Genomic DNA, 19,635 nt, shown 5'->3' on the forward strand with positions numbered 1-19,635 from the left:
CCATCCAGTTCAACCTGAGGGAGTGTCTACAATTGTCCCTGTACATTGCACACTCACATCAGTCCCTACCCTCAAGGAGCCCACAATCCAAGGTCCCCATTCATACTAGGGCCAATTTTGGACAGAAGCCAATTAACCTACCTGCATGTCTTTGGATTGTGGGAGGAAAGCAGAGTACCTGGAGGAAACCTGAGTACCTGGAGGAAACCTACGCAGGCACAGGGAGAACACGCAAACTCCAGACAGGTAGTGTCATGGTTGGGATTTGAAACAGTGACCCTTCTTACTGCTAGGTGAGAGTGCTAACCACTACACCACTGTGCATGTGAACATGCAAAAATGTTTGCGAACACTGTGCTCCTTTTAAAGGCTTATATGCAAGTTATTTTCATAAAAAGTGTATGGGGACCCGGGTCCTGCCCCAGGGGACATGCATCAATGCAAAAAAAGTTTTAAAAACAAGCATTTTTTCAGGAGCAGTGATTTTAATAATGCTTAAAGTGAAACAATAAAAATGAAATATTGTGCCTGGGGGTACCTTTAGTCTACCTGTAAAGTAGCACATCTTTCCGATGTTTATTACAGTCCTGCAGAAAAATGACATTTCTAAAGGAAAAAATTTCATTTAAAATTGCTTGCGCCTGTAATGTTTTGGCAGGTCCTGGCAATATAGATTACATTTTTTTTTCTTTTAAATGTAGTGGTGGGAGTCCCCTCCAAAATCTATACAAGGCCATTCAGGTCTGGTATGGATTTTAAGGGGAACCCTTTAAAAAAATGGTGTGGGGGTCCCCCAAAATCCCCACCAGACCCTTATTAAAGCAAGCAGCCTGGCAGGCCAGGAAAGAAACGAGACGAGCGAGCCCCTACAATGTACCCCTACCCCTTCACATGGGGGGCTGGGATCTGGGGGCTCCTTTGTTAAAGGGGCTTCCAGATTCCAATAATCCCCCTGCCCTCAGACCCCCATAACCACCGTGCAAGGGTTGTGGGGATGAGACCCTGGTCCCCATCAACATAGGGACAATGTGCTTTGGGGGCCCCCAAAGCATCCTTTCCATGTTGAGGGCACGTGGCCTGGTATGGCCCAGGAGGGGGGGGGGGCTTGCTCGTCCATCTCCCATCCGGACCCTTCAAGGTTGCATGCTCGGATAAGGGTCTGTTATTTTTAAAATTTCGGCTCAGGGTTCCCCTTAAAATCCATACCAGACCTGAAGGGCCTGGTATGAATTTTGGGGGGTGGCACCCCATTTTTTTTTACATTTTGGTGTGGGTTTCCCCTTAAAATATAAGGTTTTTTAGTAAATACTATGTTATCCTATATGTTGTTCTATCTTTAATTCATGTGATCATTGTATTACATGGCTTTTCAGGAGCACCTGGTAGACAAGGGGTTGCCGGACCAACAGGCTTCTAAGGAGAAAGAGGAAGCAGCGGACTTGCAGGTAAATAAGGAACATATTGTTTGTGTACATGAAGGAAATTGAGACTCATTTCTTTTTTCTCTGGTCTGCATTTCAACCCAAGCTTCCATTAATAGTATCTCACCAAACTCTGCTGTAACTCAAAACCCACTTTCGGCAAAAAAAAACTTTTGCTTTGGATAGAACAAGGGAAGATCAGTGTGAGGTATACACTGTCAGCCTAGGGCAGGGGTCTCCAAACTCTTTAAAAAAAGGGCCAGTTTACTGTCCTTCAAGCTTCAAGAGGGCCAGACTTTGGCCAATGTGAGTAGAAAATGCATAAGTGGAAGTAAACACGGTCCCATTACTGTTTTTAACAGGAGGAATAGCAGTTCATTAATGATGTCAGTGGGAGGAATGATGCCCCATTATTGGTCATGGCAGGAGAAACAGTGCCCTATCAATGGCGTCAGTGGGAGGAATAATGCCTCATCATTGGTCATAGTAGGAGGAACAGTGCCCCATAGATGGGGTCAGTGGGAGGAATAGTGCCCCATAATTGGTCTTAGTAGGGGGAGCAGAGCCCCATGGATGATGTCAGTGGGAGGAATAGCACCCCATCATTGGTCTTAGTAGGGGGGACAATGCCCCATAGATGGTGTCAGTTGGAGGAATATTGTTCCATCATTGGTCTTCATAGGAGGAATAGTGCCCCATTATTGGTGTCAGTGGGAGTAATAGTATCCCATCATTGATATTAGTGGGAGGAATAGTGTCCCATCATTGATATTAGTGGGAGGAATAGTGTATCATCGATGGTTTTAGTAGGAGGAATTGTGCCCCATTATTGGTGTCAGTGGGAGTGATGGTGCCTCATCATTGTCAGTTGGAGGAATAGCGTCCCGAGGGCCGGATAGAAGCAAGCAAAGGGCCACATCTGGCCCCTGGGCTGCAGTTTGGAGACCACTGGTCTAGGGTGACCACATTTCCAAACTTCCATTCAGGGATTCCCCCCAGCATGCACCGGTCAGTGACGTCCCAAGGGGGCAGTGCCACCAAGTGACGTCCCATTTAAGAAATGTCACTCGGCTTACAATGCAGTCGGCAGATGGCCGTGTTTGAGAGTGGAATGGGAGTTTATATGCAACTTTAGTGCCTCAGATAAAAAAGCATTTGTTTAATACATGTTCGCCTAACATTGCAGCTGCATGTAGCCACTTAGATTCAAAGTGTATAATTGTTCTTTCAATGATCGGCTAACATACATTAAACAAATGCTCTTTTTATCTAAGGCACTGAAGTTGCATATAAAAAAAAAACATACTTTAGACTACAAAAGGAATACAAATGACCTTAGGAATCTGGAGAAAAAATTGGAAAAAATGAAGCGTCAAGACAAATCTAAAATGAGCTTCCCCTACTTGTTATGTACAAATCCATGCACAATGCAGTAAATGCAACTTTTGAACTTCAGAATGAGGGACACTTAAAGGAGGAAGCAACTGGCAGCACGCTGCCTGCACAACAGCAAATACAGATATGTTGTTCAACACTTAACAGTGGGAGGGGCTTAATGGGTACTGAGTACAAGGTTTAGGAGAGTGCCAGATACAGAGTGCGGGGTTCTGAAGTGTGTTATGCACAGAGTGCATGGCTCAGGAGAGTGCTGTGTACAGTGTGCAGGGTTCTGGAGTGCATTATGTACAGGAAGGTGGGCTCTGGAGTATGTTGTGCACAGGGTGCAGGTTTCTGTAGTGAACTATGTACAGAGTGCAGGAGAGTGCTAGGCACAAAGTGCAGGGTTCTGGAGTGCATCACCTATAGAGTGCAGGGTTCTGGAGTGCATTATGTACAGAATGTCGGGTTCTGGAGTGTGTTATGCACAGAGTACAGGGTTCTGGAGTGTGTTATGTACAGAGTACAGGGTTCTGGAGTGTGTTACGTACAGAGTTCAGGGTTCTGGGAGAAGGGAAGTCCACATAACCATTTTGTTGACCCCTAGGTAGCTCTTTACAACCAGGACCGATCATTTTGCATCTGCATGTAGCTTATAATGTTTAGCATCAGATGGAATAATATTCGACTAATACTTAGAATTTTTTAGAGATGAACATATTCACACTGATCTTGATAAAATTAGTGGTGGTTCTCAGAAAAGGCAGAGTCAGTGTTTAAAGACCTCTTCCTTACCACTGCTTTCACAACTGCAGGGTTCTTCTAAAGGCTTATGAGGTGATAGTTTATTTGCACCACAGGTCCTGTTAGAAATTTGTTGGGGATAAAGAAGAAACCAGGGAAATCAAAAACCAAGCAGATTAAACTAAAGCTTTTACTCTTTCTTGACTAACTAGGCCCTCCTGGATTACAAGGGATTTCTGGACCAACTGGAGCAAAAGGGGAAAGAGGAGTCAATGGGGCACCAGGTAACTGGGAACTTTGCCCACTAAAGTGAACCCTCTCTGCTTACATGAATTATTTGTATGACTTTAAATGAAACCACAGAGAGGAATATATGCACCGTAGCTGAATGTGAACTGGTATAACTGGGTTTGCAATACAGGGTGCCTAGGTTTATAAAGGCTTCTATTAGAGGTTATATGGTAAGGAGTAGGGATGAGCCGAACACCCCCCCACACCAGAACATGTTTCATAGTTAGTAAGGTTGAATAAAGACACCAGTCCATCCAGTTCAACCTGAGTGAGTGTCTACAATTGTCCCTGTACATTGCACACTCACATCAGTCCCTACCCTCAAGTAGCCCACAATCCAAGGTCCCTATTCATACTAGGGCCAATTTTGGACAGAATCCAATTAACCTACCTGCATGTCTTTGGATTTTCGATTGTGGGAGTAAACCGGAGTACCCGGAGGAAACCCACGCAGGCACAGGGAGAACATGCAAACTCCAGGCAGGTAGTGTCATGGTTGGGATTTGAAACAGTGACCCTTCTTACTGCTAGGTGAGAGTGCTAACCACTACACCACTTTGCATGTGAACATGCAAAAAATGTTTGCGAACACTGTGCTCCTTTTAAAGGCTTATATGCAAGTTATTTCCATAAAAAGTGTATGGGTCCTGCCCCAGGGGACATGCATTAATGCAAAAAAGTTTTAAAAACAAGCATTTTTTCAGGAGCAGTGATTTTAATAATGCTTAAAGTGAAACAATAAAAATGAAATATCGTGCCTGGGGGTCCCTTTAGTCTACCTGTAAAGTAGCACATCTTTCCGATGTTTATTACAGTCCTGCAGAAAAATGACATTTCTAAAGGAAAAAATGTCATTTAAAATTGCTTGCGCCTGTAATGTTTTGTCAGGTCTCGGCAATATAGATGAAACATTTTTTTTCTTTTAAATGTAGTGGTGGGAGTCCCCTCCAAAATCTATACCAGGCCATTCAGGTCTGGTATGGATTTTAAGGGGAACCCTTTAAAAAAATGGTGTGGGGGTCCCCCCAAAATCCACACCAGACCCTTATCAAAGCAAGCAGCCTGGCAGGCCAGGAAAGAAAGGAGACGAGCGAACCCCTACAATGTACCCCTACCCCTTCACATGGGGGGCTGGGATCTGGGGGCTCCCTTGTTAAAGGAGCTTCCAGATTCTAATAATCTCCCTAACCTCAGACCCCCATAACCACCGGGCAAGGGTTTAGGGGATGAGGCCCTGGTCCCCATCACCATGGGGACAATGTGCTTTTGGGGACCTCAAAGTACCCTTTCCATGTTGAGGGCTTGTGGCCTGGTATGGCCCAGGAGGGGGGGGGGGCTTGCTCGTCCATCTCCCATCCGGAACTTCAAGGTTGCATGCTCGGATAAGGGTCTGTTATTTTTAAAATTTCGGCTCAGGGTTCCCCTTAAAATCCATACCAGACCTGAAGGGCCTGGTATGAATTTTGGGGGGGGGCACTCCATTTTTTTTACATTTTGGTGTGGGTTTTCCCTTAAAATATAAGGTTTTTTAGTAAATACTATGTTATCCTATATGTTGTTCTATCTTTAATTCATGTGATCACTGTATTACATGGCTTTTCAGGAGCACCTGGTAGACAAGGGGTTGCCGGACCAACAGGCTCAAAAGGAGAAAGAGGAAGCAGCGGACTTGCAGGTAAATAAGGAACATATTGTTTGTGTACATGAAGGAAATTAAGACTCATTTCTTTTTTCTCTGGTCTGCATTTCAACCTAAGCTTCCATTAATGGTATCTCACCAAACTCTGCTGTAACTCAAAACCCACTTTCAGCAAAAAATCTTTTGCTTTGGATAGAACAAGGGAAGGTCAGTGTGAGGTATACACTGTCAGCCTAGGGCAGGGGTCTCCAAACCCTTTAAACAAAGGGCCAGTTTACTGTCCTTCCAGCTTAAAGGGGCCAGACTTTGGCCAATGTGAGTAGAAAATGCATAAGTGGGAGTAAACACTGTCCCATTACTGGTTTTAACAGGAGGAATAGCGTTTCATTAATAATTTCAGTGGGAGGAATGATGCCCCATTATTAGTCATGGCAGGAGAAACAGTGCTCTATCAATGGTGTCAGTGGGAGGAATGATGCCCCATTATTGGTCATAGTAGGAGGAACAGTGCCCCATAGATGGGGTCAGTGGGAGGAATAGCACCCCATCATTGGTCTCAGTAGGTTGGGACAATCCCCCATAGATGGTGTCAGTGGGAGGAATATTGTTCCATCATTGGTCTTCATAGGAGGAATAGTGCCCTATTATTGGTGTCAGTGGGAGTAATAGTGTCCCATCATTGATATTAGTGGGAGGAATAGTGTCCCATCATTGATATTAGTGGAAGGAATAGTGTATCATCGATGGTTTTAGTAGGATAAATTGTGCCCTATTATTGGTGTCAGTGGGAGAGATGGTGCCTCATCATTGTCAGTTGGAGGAATAGTGTCCCGAGGGCCGGATAGAAGCAAGCAAAGGGCCACATCTGGCCCCTGGGCTGCAGTTTGGAGACCACTGGTCTAGGGTGACCACATTTCCAAACTTCCATTCAGGAATTCCCCCCAGCATGCACCGGTCAGTGACGTCCCAAGGGGGCGGTGCCACCTAGTGACGTCCCATTTAAGAAATGTCACTCGGCTTACAATGCAGTCGGCAGATGGCCATGTTTGAGAGTGGAATAGGGGTTTATATGCAACTTTAGTGCCTCAGATAAAAAAGCATTTGTTTAATGTATGTTCGCCTAACATTGCAGCTGCATGTAGCCACTTAGATTCAAAGTGTGTAATTGTTTTTTTAATGTTCAGCTAACATATATTAAACAAATGCTCTTTATATCTAAGGCACTGAAGTTGCATATAAAAAAAAACATACTTTAGACTACAAAAGGAATACAAATGACCTTAGGAATCTGGAGAAAAAAATTGGAAAAAATGAAGCGTCAAGACAAATCTAAAATGAGCTTCCCCTACTTGTTATGTACAAATCCATGCACAATGCAGTAAATGCAACTTTTGAACTTCAGAATGAGGGACACTTAAAGGAGGAAGCAACTGGCAGCACGCTGCCTGCACAACGGCAAATACAGATGTGTTGTTCAACACTTAACAGTGGGAGGGGCTTAATGGGTACTGAGTACAAGGTTTAGGAGAGTGCTAGATACAGAGTGCAGGGTTCTGAAGTGTGTTATGCATAGAGTGCATTGCTCAGGAGAGTGCTGTGTACAGAGTGCAGGGTTCTGGAGTGCATTATGTACAGGAAGGTGGGCTCTGGAGAGTGCAGGAGAGTGCTAGGCACAAAGTGCAGGGTTCTGGAGTGCATCACCTACAGAGTGCAGGGTTCTGGAGTGCATTATGTACAGAATGCCGGGTTCTGGAATGTGTTGCGTACAGAGTGCAGGGTTCTGTAGTGTGTTACACACAGAGTGCAGGGTTCTGGAGTGTGTTATGCACAGAGTACAGGGTTCTGGAGTGTGTTATGTACAGAGTGCAGGGTTCTGGAGTGTGTTACGTACAGAATGCAGGGTTCTGGGAGTAGGGAAGTCCACATAATCATTTTGTTGACCCCTAGGTAGCTCTTTACAACCAGGACCGATAATTTTGCATATACATGTAGCTTATAATGTGTAGCATCAGATAGAATCATATTCGACTTATGCTTTGAATTTTTTAGAGATGAACATATTCACACTGATCTTGATAAAATTAGTGGTGGTTCTCAGAAAGGGCAGAGTCAGTGTTTAAAGACCTCTTCCTTACCACTGCTTTCACAACTGTAGGGTTCTTCTAAAGGCTTATTAGGTGATAGTTTATTTGCACCACAGATCCTGTTAGAAATTTGTTGGGGATAAAGAAGAAACCAGGGAATTCAAAAACCAAGCAGTTTAAACTAAAGCTTTTACTCTTTCTTGACTAACTAGGCCCTCCTGGATTACAAGGGATTTCTGGACCAACTGGAGCAAAAGGGGAAAGAGGAGTCAATGGGGTACCAGGTAACTGGGAACTTTGCCCACTAAAGTGAACCCTCTCTGCTTACATTAATGATTTGTATGACTTTAAATGAAACCACAGAGAGGAATATATGCCCCATAGCTGAATGTGAACTGGTATAACTGGGTTTGCAATACAGGGTGCCTAGGTTTATGAAGGCTTCTATTAGAGGTTATATGGTAAGGAGTAGGGATGAGCCGAACACCCCCCGGTTCAGTTCACACCAGAACATGTTTCATAGTTAGTAAGGTTGAATAAAGACACCAGTCCATCCAGTTCAACCTGAGTGAGTGTCTACAATTGTCCCTGTACATTGCACACTCACATCAGTCCCTACCCTCAAGGAGCCCACAATCCAAGGTCCCCATTCATACTAGGGCCAATTTTGGACAGAAGCCAATTAACCTACCTGCATGTCTTTGGATTGTGGGAGGAAACCGGAGTACCCGGAGGAAACCCACGCAGGCACAGGGAGAACATGCAAACTCCAGGCAGGTAGTGTCATGGTTGGGATTTGAAACAGTGACCCTTCTTACTGCTAGGTGAGAGTGCTAACCACTACACCACTGTGCATGTGAACATGCAAAAAATGTTTGCGAACACTGTGCTCCTTTTAAAGGCTTATATGCAAGTTATTTCCATAAAAAGTGTATGGGGACCCGGGTCCTGCCCCAGGGGACATGCATCAATGCAAAAAAAGTTTTAAAAACAAGCATTTTTTCAGGAGCAGTGATTTTAATAATGCTTAAAGTGAAACAATAAAAATGAAATATCGTGCCTGGGGGTCCCTTTAGTCTACCTGTAAAGCATCACATCTTTCCGATGTTTATTATAGTCCTGCAGAAAAATGACATTTCTAAAGGAAAAAATGTCATTTAAAATTGCTTGCGCCTGTAATATTTTGTCAGGTCCCGGCAATATAGATTAAACATTTTTTTCTTTTAAATGTAGTGGTGGGAGTCCCCTCCAAAATCTATACCAGGCCATTCAGGTCTGGTATGGATTTTAAGGGGAACCCTTTAAAAAAATGGTGTGGGGGTCCCCCCAAAATCCACTCCAGACCCTTATCAAAGCAAGCAGCCTGGCAGGCTAGGAAAGAAAGGAGACGAGCGAGCCCCTACAATGTACCCCTACCCATTCACATGGGGGGCTGGGATCTGGGGGCTCCCTTGTTAAAGGGGCTTCCAGATTCCAATAATCCCCCTGCCCTCAGACCCCCATAACCACCGGGCAAGGGTTGTGGGGATGAGGCCCTGGTCCCCATCAACATGGGGACAATGTGCTTTGGGGGACCCCAAAGCACCCTTTCCATGTTGAGGGCCTGTGGCCTGGTATGGCACAGGAGGGGGGGGGGGGGGCTTGCTCGTCCATCTCCCATCCGGACCTTCAAGGTTGCATGCTTGGATAAGGGTCTGTTATTTTTAAAATTTCGGCTCAGGGTTCCCCTTAAAATCCATACCAGACCTGAAGGGCCTGGTATGAATTTTGGAGGGGGGGGCATCCAATTTTTTTTATTTTGGTGTGGGTTTCCCCTTAAAATGTAAGGTTTTTTTAGTAAATACTATGTTATCCTATATGTTGTTCTATCTTTAATTCATGTGATCACTGTATTACATGGCTTTTCAGGAGCACCTGGTAGACAAGGGGTTGCCGGACCAACAGGCTCAAAAGGAGAAAGAGGAAGCAGCGGACTTGCAGGTAAATAAGGAACATATTGTTTGTGTACATGAAGGAAATTAAGACTCATTTCTTTTTTCTCTGGTCTGCATTTCAACCTAAGCTTCCATTAATGGTATCTCACCAAACTCTGCTGTAACTCAAAACCCACTTTCAGTAAAAAATCTTTTGCTTTGGATAGAACAAGGGAAGGTCAGTGTGAGGTATACACTGTTAGCCTAGGGCAGGGGTCTCCAAACTCTTTAAACAAAGGGCCAGTTTACTGTCCTTCAAGCTTCAAGGGGGCCAGACTTTGGCCAATGTGAGTAGAAAATGCATAAGTGGGAGTAAACACTGTCCCATTACTGGTTTTAACAGGAGGAATAGCAGTTCATTAATGATGTCAGTGGGAGGAATGATGCCCCATTGTTGGTCATAGTAGGAGGAACAGTGCCCCATAGATGGGGTCAGTGGGAGGAATAGTGCCTCACCCATCACTGAGCACAGGTGTGTGAGGAGGAAGGTGTCTGTGGAGCTCCTCCAGCTGATCGGTGTGAGAGGGGAGTGGTGAGGAAATCTCTCCCAGCTCTCCTGGCCCCTTTCTGGGGAAGCCTGCTGGAGGTTCTCAGCCATCTCCTGGGCCTTCGGGTGACATGCCTTCCTGTGGACAAGCGGATCTCTCTGCCCCTGGTGAGGACGAAGGCTCGCAAGCCATTCGGGAGCGAGTGGTGGCCGGGATAAAGGTCCTGAATAGGGAGAGGGATAAGCTGTACAAGTTACGTGCGGAGCTGAAGCGTCTGAGAAGACAGCGTGAGGGCTTACACAGCCAGAAGCGAGGATCCATGGATCCAAAGATCCAATTGGCCAAAGTCCATGTGGAACATCAGGAGACCATTGTGGCCATGATGGAAAGCAGAGTTGGGCCCTTCAAGGAGAAGTTTGGAAACGACAGGAGGTTTGGAAGTGTGACAAAGATGGAGGTGGAGGAGGAGACCCCTAATTCCGCCCCCCTGCCCCCCCAGGGAGAGGTAAGCAGCCCCATGCCTTCCCGGGACTCAGGAGGCATGCTGAGGGCCATCCAGGTAATGGAGTCTCCTATGCGGGGGGATCGGTTGGTGTTCAATGAGGAGGACATTACAGATAATGTTCCTGATAAGGTAAAGCCAGCGAAGCCCCATGTTGTGGACAAGACTGTGTTTGTGTCTTTTACTGATAATGACAATGTGCCTGATGACAGTCAGACTGCTAATCCTGTGTGCAGCCATGTTGTGCCGGATGATGATGTTGCAATGCAGCAAAACTTACATGTAAAAAGTGTTATTTCTGTGGATGAACTACAGGTGTCAGCAGAGCCCATTAACCCTTCTTTAGCAGAGTCCAAAGCTGTTTGCCCCACTGCTGCTGAGGACTCTACTGCGCAGCATCAGGAGACAGCTGGTACTGCAGCAGCAACTATGACCATTCCTGATGGGAAAATTTCTGTGACTGATAACAATCACCCCAGCACCAGTGTGATGGACAATCGTCCTGCTGCGGATTCAGTGTGGAGCCTTGGCCCTGATAAACCTACTTTTGCTCAGGTGGTACGCTCTGCTCCTGGTAGCTCCGCTCCCAAGTGGGGTTTTCCCCTACAGCCTACCACTTTGGGCACCCCAGGATCTGGTCTTGGGTCTCTGGCTTCTGCTGGGGGTCCCAGACGTAATGTTGTGATTCTGAAATGGGAAGGTGGTGCAGTCCCTCCAGCACGGCGTGCGGTGGTGGATCTCATTTTAGAAATGGGGTTTGGGGCAAATGATCTGTATGCCTTTATACATGTGTCTGGGACGAGGGATTATACAGTTAGCTTCACCAGGCCAGAGGGTCTTGATCTGTTCTGGGAGCGATATGAGGCTCGGTGCAGGTCAAGACCTGAATGGGAAGGTCTGGCCCCAGTTGCAATCTCTCAGAGGTCAACAGTTAAAAAAATCACCATCATTCTGACCAATGAGAGCGTCCCCGCTCGGGATTTAGAGGTTTGGTTGCGGAACTATGGGGAGGTTTTGATTAAGCCCAGCAAAATCCTTGATGAGCGTAACATCTGGACTGGGGGTTGGTCAGTAACAGTCAGGTTGGCCAGGGATGGGAATGTTGTCCGTCACCTGCCCTCCTCAGCTTTTATAGGGAGGGATAGGATGACTATTTTCTACCCTGGTCAGCCGAAGCTGTGTCACCGCTGTGGAGAAAAGGGGCATTTGAGCTCCTCCTGTTAGGCCTTGATATGTTCAGTGTGTCGGGATCAGGGTCACATGGCCAAGGACTGCCCCGATATGATCAGGTGCAACCTGTGCCTGCGCCTTGGCCATCCCTACAGCAAATGTCCTGAAGCCTGGCACAATATGGAGAAGGAGGTAATGGATGACTTGTCGGGGCTGGACAGGATGGAGGGTGAGGCCCCTGGTGTACCATCCTCCTCTGCGGTGACTGACTCCCCTGGTCCTGCTCAGGATCCCTCTCCAGTTTCTATGGCCACCCCTCCTGTGTCTGTAAGTATTCCTTCTGTATCTGTCTCTGTGTCCCCCCAGCCTGCTGTATCCTCTCCTCTTGTGTCAGAACCTTCCAAGTCTGTGCCCCCCGTGTCAGTTACCCCCCCCCCCCCCCCCCTCTAAATCTGTCTCAAAGTGATCACCACCCCCACCAGGAGTGGTAGCAGGTACTAAAAAAGTCGCTTCTTCCTCTATAAAGGAGTCTTCTGTGAAGACTCCAAAGAAAAAAAACAGAGATTATGGCATCTCTGAAGCTGACCTGCAGTACCTGGAGAAGAGAAGGAAGGTTGGGAAGCGGAAGCAGGTGGTGAGGACGGAACGGGCTCCAGTACCAGTCTCCAACTGTCGTAGGTCCTCTGAATGGTATGTTTCTTCATCTGGAGCTTCCTCTGAACGAAGTTCCGATTCTGAAATGGAGTTTGAGGCTGCCTCAAGAAAGAGAGCGGCTTCTGGTGATGAGCAGCAGAAGGGAGCTAAGAAGCAATCCACCCAATAACCCAAATGGCGGTTCCCCCTCCGTTAAAAGTGGTGACAATAAATGTTGCCAGCATTAAGTCAGTAAGAGCTCGTTCCATGGCCTTCTTTTTGTTCAGCCAATTAGATGCTGAAGTTTTATTTTTGCAAGAGACTAGGCTCACCTTCTTGGCAAATATTCATATGGCCAAGAGAGAGTGGAGGTATGGTCCATCTTACTGGTCTCTTGCGGCCGAGCCTTACGGCAGTGTGGCGGTGTTGTTTAAAACCGGTATGGTAAATGTCCGGCGGGTTATTGAGGTGGAGATTGGGAGATGTATGGTCTTAGACGTCCTTGTGGGGGGGCAGGACCTGCGCCTAATTAATGTTTATGGGCCGCACACAAAGTGGGACAGGAAAAGCCTTTTTACAAGGATCAAGCCATTTCTTTTTACATCCTGGCAAGTGGTCTTTGGAGGTGACTTTAATACAGTAACTAGGCCCAAGGATAGGAAGGACTTCAAGGACCGGCTGGGATATGATAGCGTTTTTTTAAATAGTATGGTTAGGGATGCTGGTCTTGTGGATGTGCACATTAAGCACCTCCTGGATGACACCGGGTTCACCTTTCATCGAGGTAGTAGTCAGAGTAGGATAGATAGTTTTTTTTGAAGGAGACCTCTGCTTTCTCGCCCCCCAGTGGTGCAGGCAGTAGAGTTCTCTGATCACTGTATGCTATCTGTGGTCCTGAATGCTTCAGACGCCCCTCAGAGGGGCAAGGGCATCTGGAGATTGAATTCGACTCTACTCAAGGAAGAACATGTTAGACAATCCTTTGAGGAATTCTTTCAGGCTCAGGTGACCATCCTGGACTTTTGTAGCAGCAAGGCTGAGTGGTGGGAGCTGACCAAAAAGAGGATCGCTGGATTCTTCAGGGGCCTAGCCAATAGAAAGCAGTTTAATAAATACATGACCTACCAATGTTTACGGAGGAAGCTGAATATTCTTATCTTGAGAGGAGGACCCTTACCAGAACTGCAAACAAGGTGTAGCTGTTAAAACGGTTGTTGGCCTTAAGGACAGTACAGGTTCCTTGACAAAGTCCAGGTCAGGGATCCTGGAGGCCGTGAGGTCCTTTTATGCTGACCTTCTTGGGAGGAAAGAGCTTGACCGTGACAAGATGGACAGCTTTTTGGACTCTACTCCAGGTCTAAATGGTGGAGATGTTCCATTGATGAATTTGACAGAGGAGATCACAGTTCATGAGGTGATGAGGGCAATTGATCAGCTTGCTATCAAAAAGTCACCTGGACCGGATGTCTTGACGGCTGAGTTTTACAAAGCCTTTAAGTCTATTCTGGCCCCACATTTGGTAGAGGTTTTTAACAGTTGCCTTGCTGAGGGGGTGCTTTCCCCTTCCATGAGGCACTCGGCTGTGATTCTTCTTTCAAAGGGTAAAGATCCTTTGATGATTGAGAATTGGCGCCCCATCAGCCTTCTTAATGTTGATAGAAAGATACTGGCAAAGATTATTTTCTGGCGCCTATCGTCAGTAGCAGAGTCTTTGCTTTCTAACCATCAGCACTGTTCGGTCCAGGGTAGGAGCACCTTCACAGCGGTTTTAGCTGTCCGGGAGGCCTTGGAGCGGTGCAGGGCTGCAGGCTAGGGAAAGTATTTGCTAACATTGGATCAGGCAAAGGCTTTTGATCGTGTTAACCATGAGTACCTGTGGTTGCTCCTTAGTAAGTATGGTCTGCCGGGTTGTTTTGTCGATTGGTTAAAGGTCTTGTATAAGGGGGAAGAAAGCTTTCCTCTTGTTAATGGTTGGGTTGGGCAGTCCTTTGAGGTTGGCTCGGGGTGGGGCAGGGTTGTCCTCTGAGTCCCCTGCTCTATGTGTTTGCAATTGACCCCTTCATTAGGAGGCTAGAGAGTGGCATGTTGTGTGGGGTGCCAGTGGGGCTCCCGGGTGAGCCACCTTTGAGGGTTGTTGCCTATGCGGACGATGTGTCGGTGATTGTCACTGGGGCAGATGAAGCAGAGGAGGTGGTCTCTCTGACATCACGGTATTCTGAAGCATCAGGCTCCAAGATCAATCAGGAAAAGAGTGAAGTTTTTTGGATAGGAAAGGAAGGTGAGGGGTTTGATCTCCCGGACACCTTTCCAGTGCCCAAGGAAAGAATTAAGATTCTAGGCATTGAATTTGGACCCGGTGATTATGGCCTCAAAAACTGGGAAGGCAGACTGGAAATTGCCAATACTAAGGTGGTCAGCTGGAAGAGATGGAAGTTATCTCTGAGGGAAAGGGTTGATCTGATTAAGACTTACCTAATTCCGATCTTCTTGTATGTCAGCTTTGTCTGCATATTGCTAGTGTCTCTCTATGCTAGAGTCAGTAGTGTGTTCTTTCAGATGCTGTGGGGGAACAGACTGAATCCCATCAAGAGGAATGTCACCTATCTATCCAGGAGGGAGGGTGGCTTAGGTATGGTCAACCCAGTTCTTTTCTTTTCACTGCTATTTCTCAAATGTAAGATTGGTAATATGCTTGCAGTGGAACCTCCTGGATGGGTAGGCATATTTAGATCTTGGTTTAGGCCTTTTCTGCGACTTTGGGAAGAAGGTGGCCAATTAAAGAATCTCAGGGGTCATCGTGGTCAGCTACCAGCCTATGTTGCTCCGTGCCTGAAGTTACTGCGGCAGTGGCGATTGTCGGCTGAAGATCTCAGATCGGTTCTGAGGAAAGTCCTTATGAGTCGAGTCTTGGGCGAAGTCTTTCATGACCCACTGGCCTTAATGGATTGCCCAGGCCCAGTTTTGAGGGTAGGGTTAAGATTGATTCATTTGGACAGAGTACCCCCTAAATTTAGGGATCTGGCCTGGTTGTGCTTCCATGGGAGGCTCTATGTTCGGGGCAATTTGAAATTCCGCAGTGGGGTGGATCATAGCTGTCCTCGGGGGGAGTGTGCAGGTGAGGAGGAGACTATGGACCATTTTCTGCATCATTGCCCCTTTAACATAGAGGTGTACAAACAGGTGGGACGGGCCCTCGATGTCCCTTTCCTCTCCAGGCTGGGTTATGCTGAGAGGGCGTATGAAGCATTCAATATTGGTGTTTTTTTTTGTTTGGATACACTTTTTCTAGTTAGTCTAGTAGTCCGTTATTTCACCTGGAACGCGTGGTGTCAGGTCAGCATTCGGCATAAAATCCTTCCTGTTGAGGTGGTGGTGTATGAAATTCTGCATGAGGTGGAAAAGATTCGGGTGCTTGAAGGGACAAGCGGAGTCAGGGGGCTTGGTTGAAGGCGTGGAGGGTTTTCAAGCCTCCCTGACTGCCATGAGTCTCTTTCCCGGGTGTGGCTCTCTGTCTCTTATCACCCTAGATTTTTTCATTTATCATTCATTTTTGATAAATGGCTGCGTACATAGGTGATGGGTTGTGCCTCTTAGGCCCTCTCTGCTGCTTTATGTAAATAGTTTTCTGAACATGTTTTGCTAATGGAATATGTATATATTGTATATATTCTGGACATTGATGTGTATTCCTTTGTTTTCTGTTGACGTTTTATAATATGTTTTTTTTTTTTTTTACTTTTGTATAAAATTGGTTGCTTGATTCTTTTTAATAAAAGATCAATAGTGTCCCATCATTGATATTAGTGGGAGGAATAGTGTCCCATCATTGATATTAGTGGGAGGAATAGTGTCCCATCATTGATATTAGTGGGAGGAATAGTGTATCATCAATGGTTTTAGTAGGATGAATTGTGCCCCATTATTGGTGTCAGTGGGAGAGATGGTGCCTCATCATTGTCAGTTGGAGGAATAGTGTCCCGAGGGCCGGATAGAAGCAAGCAAAGGGCCACATCTGGCCCCTGGGCTGCAGTTTGGAGACCACTGGTCTAGGGTGACCACATTTCCAAACTTCCATTCAGGGATTCCCCCCAGCATGCACCGGTCAGTGACGTCCCAAGGGGGCGGTGCCACCTAGTGACGTCCCATTTAAGAAATGTCACTCGGCTTACAATGCAGTCGGCGGATGGCCATGTTTGAGAGTGGAATGGGGGTTTATATGCAACTTTAGTGTCTCAGATAAAAAAGCATTTGTTTAATGTATGTTCGCCTAACATCGCAGCTGCATGTAGCCACTTAGATTCAAAGTGTGTAATTGTTCTTTCAATGTTCGGCTAACATATATTAACCACTTCAATACCAGGCACTTAAACACCTTCCTGCCCAGACCAATTTTGAGCTTTCAGCGCTGTCGCACTTTGAATGACAATTGCGTGGTCATGCTACACTGTACCCAAATTAAATTTTTATCATTTTTTTCCCACAAATAGAGCTTTCTTTTGGTGGTATTTGATCACCTCTACGGTATTTATTTTTTGCGCTACAAATAAAAAAATATCGAAAATTTTGAAAAAAAAAAAGTTTTTTTTGTTTCAGTTTCAAAACTTTGTAAATAAGTACATTTTCGCCTTCACTGATGGGCACTGATGGGGCTACACTGATGGGCACTGATAAGGCGGCACTGATGGGCACCAATGTGGCACCAATGAAGTGGCACTGATATGTGGCACTGATAGGCGACACTGATAGGCGGCACTGATGGGCGACACGGATGAGCGACACGGATGGGCGACACGGACGGGCACTGATAGCTGGCACGGATTGGCATGGATGGGCGGCACAGATGGGCGGCACAGATAGGCATGGATAGGCGGCACAGATGGGCATGGATAGGCGGCACAGATGGGCATGGGTGGGCACTAATAGGCGGCCCAGGTGGGCACTGATAGGCGGCCCAGGTGGGCACTGATAGGCGGCACAGGTGGGCACTCATAGGCGGCACAGGTGGGCACTCATAGGCGGCATTGGTGTTATACTATAGTAATGGATGCCAATCAGTGCCAAACAATAATGCATGCCAATCAGTGATGCCCATTGTGGGCACTGATTGGCATCCATTATGGGCACTGATTGGCACCCATTGTGCTGACTGGCATCCCTGGTGGTCTAGGGAGGATTACCTTTTCCCTGGTGGTCTGGTGGCGTCCCTGGTGGTCCAGTGTGGGCATCCTCGGGGGGGCTGTGCTGATAATCGATCAGCACAGACCCCCCCTGTCAGAGGAGCAGCCGATCGGCTCTCCTCTACTCGCGTCTGACAGACGCGAGTGAGGGAAAGCCGATCACCGGCTCTTCCCATTTACACTGTGATCAGCCGTGATTGGACACGGCTGATCACGTGGTAAAGAGTCTCCGTCGGAGACTCTTTACCGAGATCGTAGTTGCCGGGTGTCAGCCTGACACCCCGCAACAACGATCGCCGCGATGCGCGCCCCCGGGGGCGTGCAGCGGCTCATAATCCTGATCACGTCATATGACGTCCGGTCAGGATTATGCAACCACTTTGCAGCCGTCAATTGCCTATAGGGCGGGCGGCAAGTGGTTAAACAAATGCTCTTTATATCTAAGGCACTGAAGTTGCATATAAAATAAAAAAAAACATACTTTAGACTACAAAAGGAATACAAATGACCTTAGGAATCTGGAGAAAAAATTGGAAATAATGAAGCGTCAAGACAAATCTAAAATGAGCTTCCCCTACTTGCTATGTACAAATCCATGCACAATGCAGTAAATGCAACTTTTGAACTTCAGAATAAGTACACTTAAAGGAGGAAGCAACACGCAGCACTCTGCCTGCACAACGACAAATACAGATGTGTTGTTCAACACTTAACAGTGGGAGGGGCTTAATGGGTACTGAGTACAAGGTTTAGGAGAGTGCTAGATACAGAGTGCAGGGTTCTGAAGTGTGTTATGCACAGAGTGCATTGCTCAGGAGAGTGCTGTGTACAGAGTGCAGGGTTCTGGAGTGCATTATGTACAGGAAGGTGGGCTCTGGAGAGTGCAGGAGAGTGCTAGGCACAAAGTTCAGGGTTCTGGAGTGCATCACCTACAGAGTGCAGGGTTCTGGAGTGCATTATGTACAGAATGTCGGGTTCTGGAATGTGTTGCGTACAGAGTGCAGGGTTCTGGAGTGTGTTACGCACAGAGTGCAGGGTTCTGGAGTGTGTTATGCACAGAGTACAGGGTTCTGTAGTGTGTTATGCACAGAGTACAGGGTTCTGGAGTGTGTTATGTACAGAGTGCAGGGTTCTGGAGTGTGTTACGTACAGAGTGCGGGGTTCTGGGAGTAGGGAAGTCCACATAACCATTTTGTTGACCCCTAGGTAGCTCTTTACAACCAGGACCGATCATTTTGCATCTGCATGTAGCTTATAATGTGTAGCATCAGATAGAATCATATTCGACTTATACTTTGAATTTTTTAGAGCTGAACATATTCACACTGATCTTGATAAAATTAGTGGTGGTTCTCAGAAAGGGCAGAGTCAGTGTTTAAAGACCTCTTCCTTACCACTGCTTTCGCAACTGTAGGGTTCTTCTAAAGGCTTATGAGGTGATAGTTTATTTGCACTACAGGTCCTGTTAGAAATTTGTTGGGGATAAAGAAGAAACCAGGGAAATCAAAAACCAAGCAGTTTAAACTAAAGCTTTTACTCTTTCTTGACTAACTAGGCCCTCCTGGATTACAAGGGATTTCTGGACCAACTGGAGCAAAAGGGGAAAGAGGAGTCAATGGGGCACCAGGTAACTGGGAACTTTGCCCACTAAAGTGAACCCTCTCTGCTTACATGAATGATTTGTATGACTTTAAATGAAACCACAGAGAGGAATATATGCACCGTAGCTGAATGTGAACTGGTATAACTGGGTTTGCAATACAGGGTGCCTAGGTTTATGAAGGCTTCTATTAGAGGTTATATGGTAAGGAGTAGGGATGAGCCGAACACCCCCCGGTTCGGTTCACACCAGAACATGTTTCATAGTTAGTAAGGTTGAATAAAGACACCAGTCCATCCAGTTCAACCTGAGTGAGTGTCTACAATTGTCCCTGTACATTGCACACTCACATCAGTCCCTACCCTCAAGGAGCCCTCAATCCAAGGTCCCCATTCATACTAGGGCCAATTTTGGACAGAAGCCAATTAACCTACCTGCATGTCTTTGGATTGTGGGATCAAACCGGAGTACCCGGAGGAAACCCACGCAGGCACAGGGAGAACATGCAAACTCCAGGCAGGTAGTGTCATGGTTGA

General features: G+C 46.6%; 2 protein-coding genes and 1 long non-coding RNA gene across 3 annotated transcripts in view; all 3 read left to right on the top strand.

Annotated features, from left to right (window-relative positions):
* The window catches only part of LOC143958183 (uncharacterized), an 88,122-nt gene extending 82,572 nt beyond the window's left edge, over positions 1 to 5,550 (top strand). Inside the window, exons 9-11 of the mRNA XM_077467655.1 lie at positions 1,374 to 1,445; positions 3,755 to 3,826; positions 5,437 to 5,550. Coding sequence (XP_077323781.1) covers positions 1,374 to 1,445; positions 3,755 to 3,826; positions 5,437 to 5,550 — 258 coding nt within the window. The remainder of the gene's footprint in view (positions 1 to 1,373; positions 1,446 to 3,754; positions 3,827 to 5,436) is intronic.
* Positions 1 to 19,635, top strand: part of LOC143958164 (uncharacterized) — a 309,265-nt gene that overhangs the window by 82,556 nt on the left and 207,074 nt on the right. The gene's annotated exons all lie outside the window — the stretch shown is intronic.
* On the top strand, positions 7,767 to 19,121 carry LOC143958166 (uncharacterized). The gene is made up of 3 exons (XR_013270097.1): positions 7,767 to 7,840; positions 9,465 to 9,536; positions 19,055 to 19,121. It is a non-coding gene; the product is annotated as an uncharacterized LOC143958166 (long non-coding RNA).

Source organism: Lithobates pipiens, unplaced genomic scaffold (assembly GCF_037356315.1).
Source record: "Lithobates pipiens isolate NorthernLeopardFrog02 unplaced genomic scaffold, aLitPip1_a1.2 Scaffold_59, whole genome shotgun sequence".
NCBI classification, from domain to species: Eukaryota; Metazoa; Chordata; class Amphibia; order Anura; family Ranidae; genus Lithobates; species Lithobates pipiens.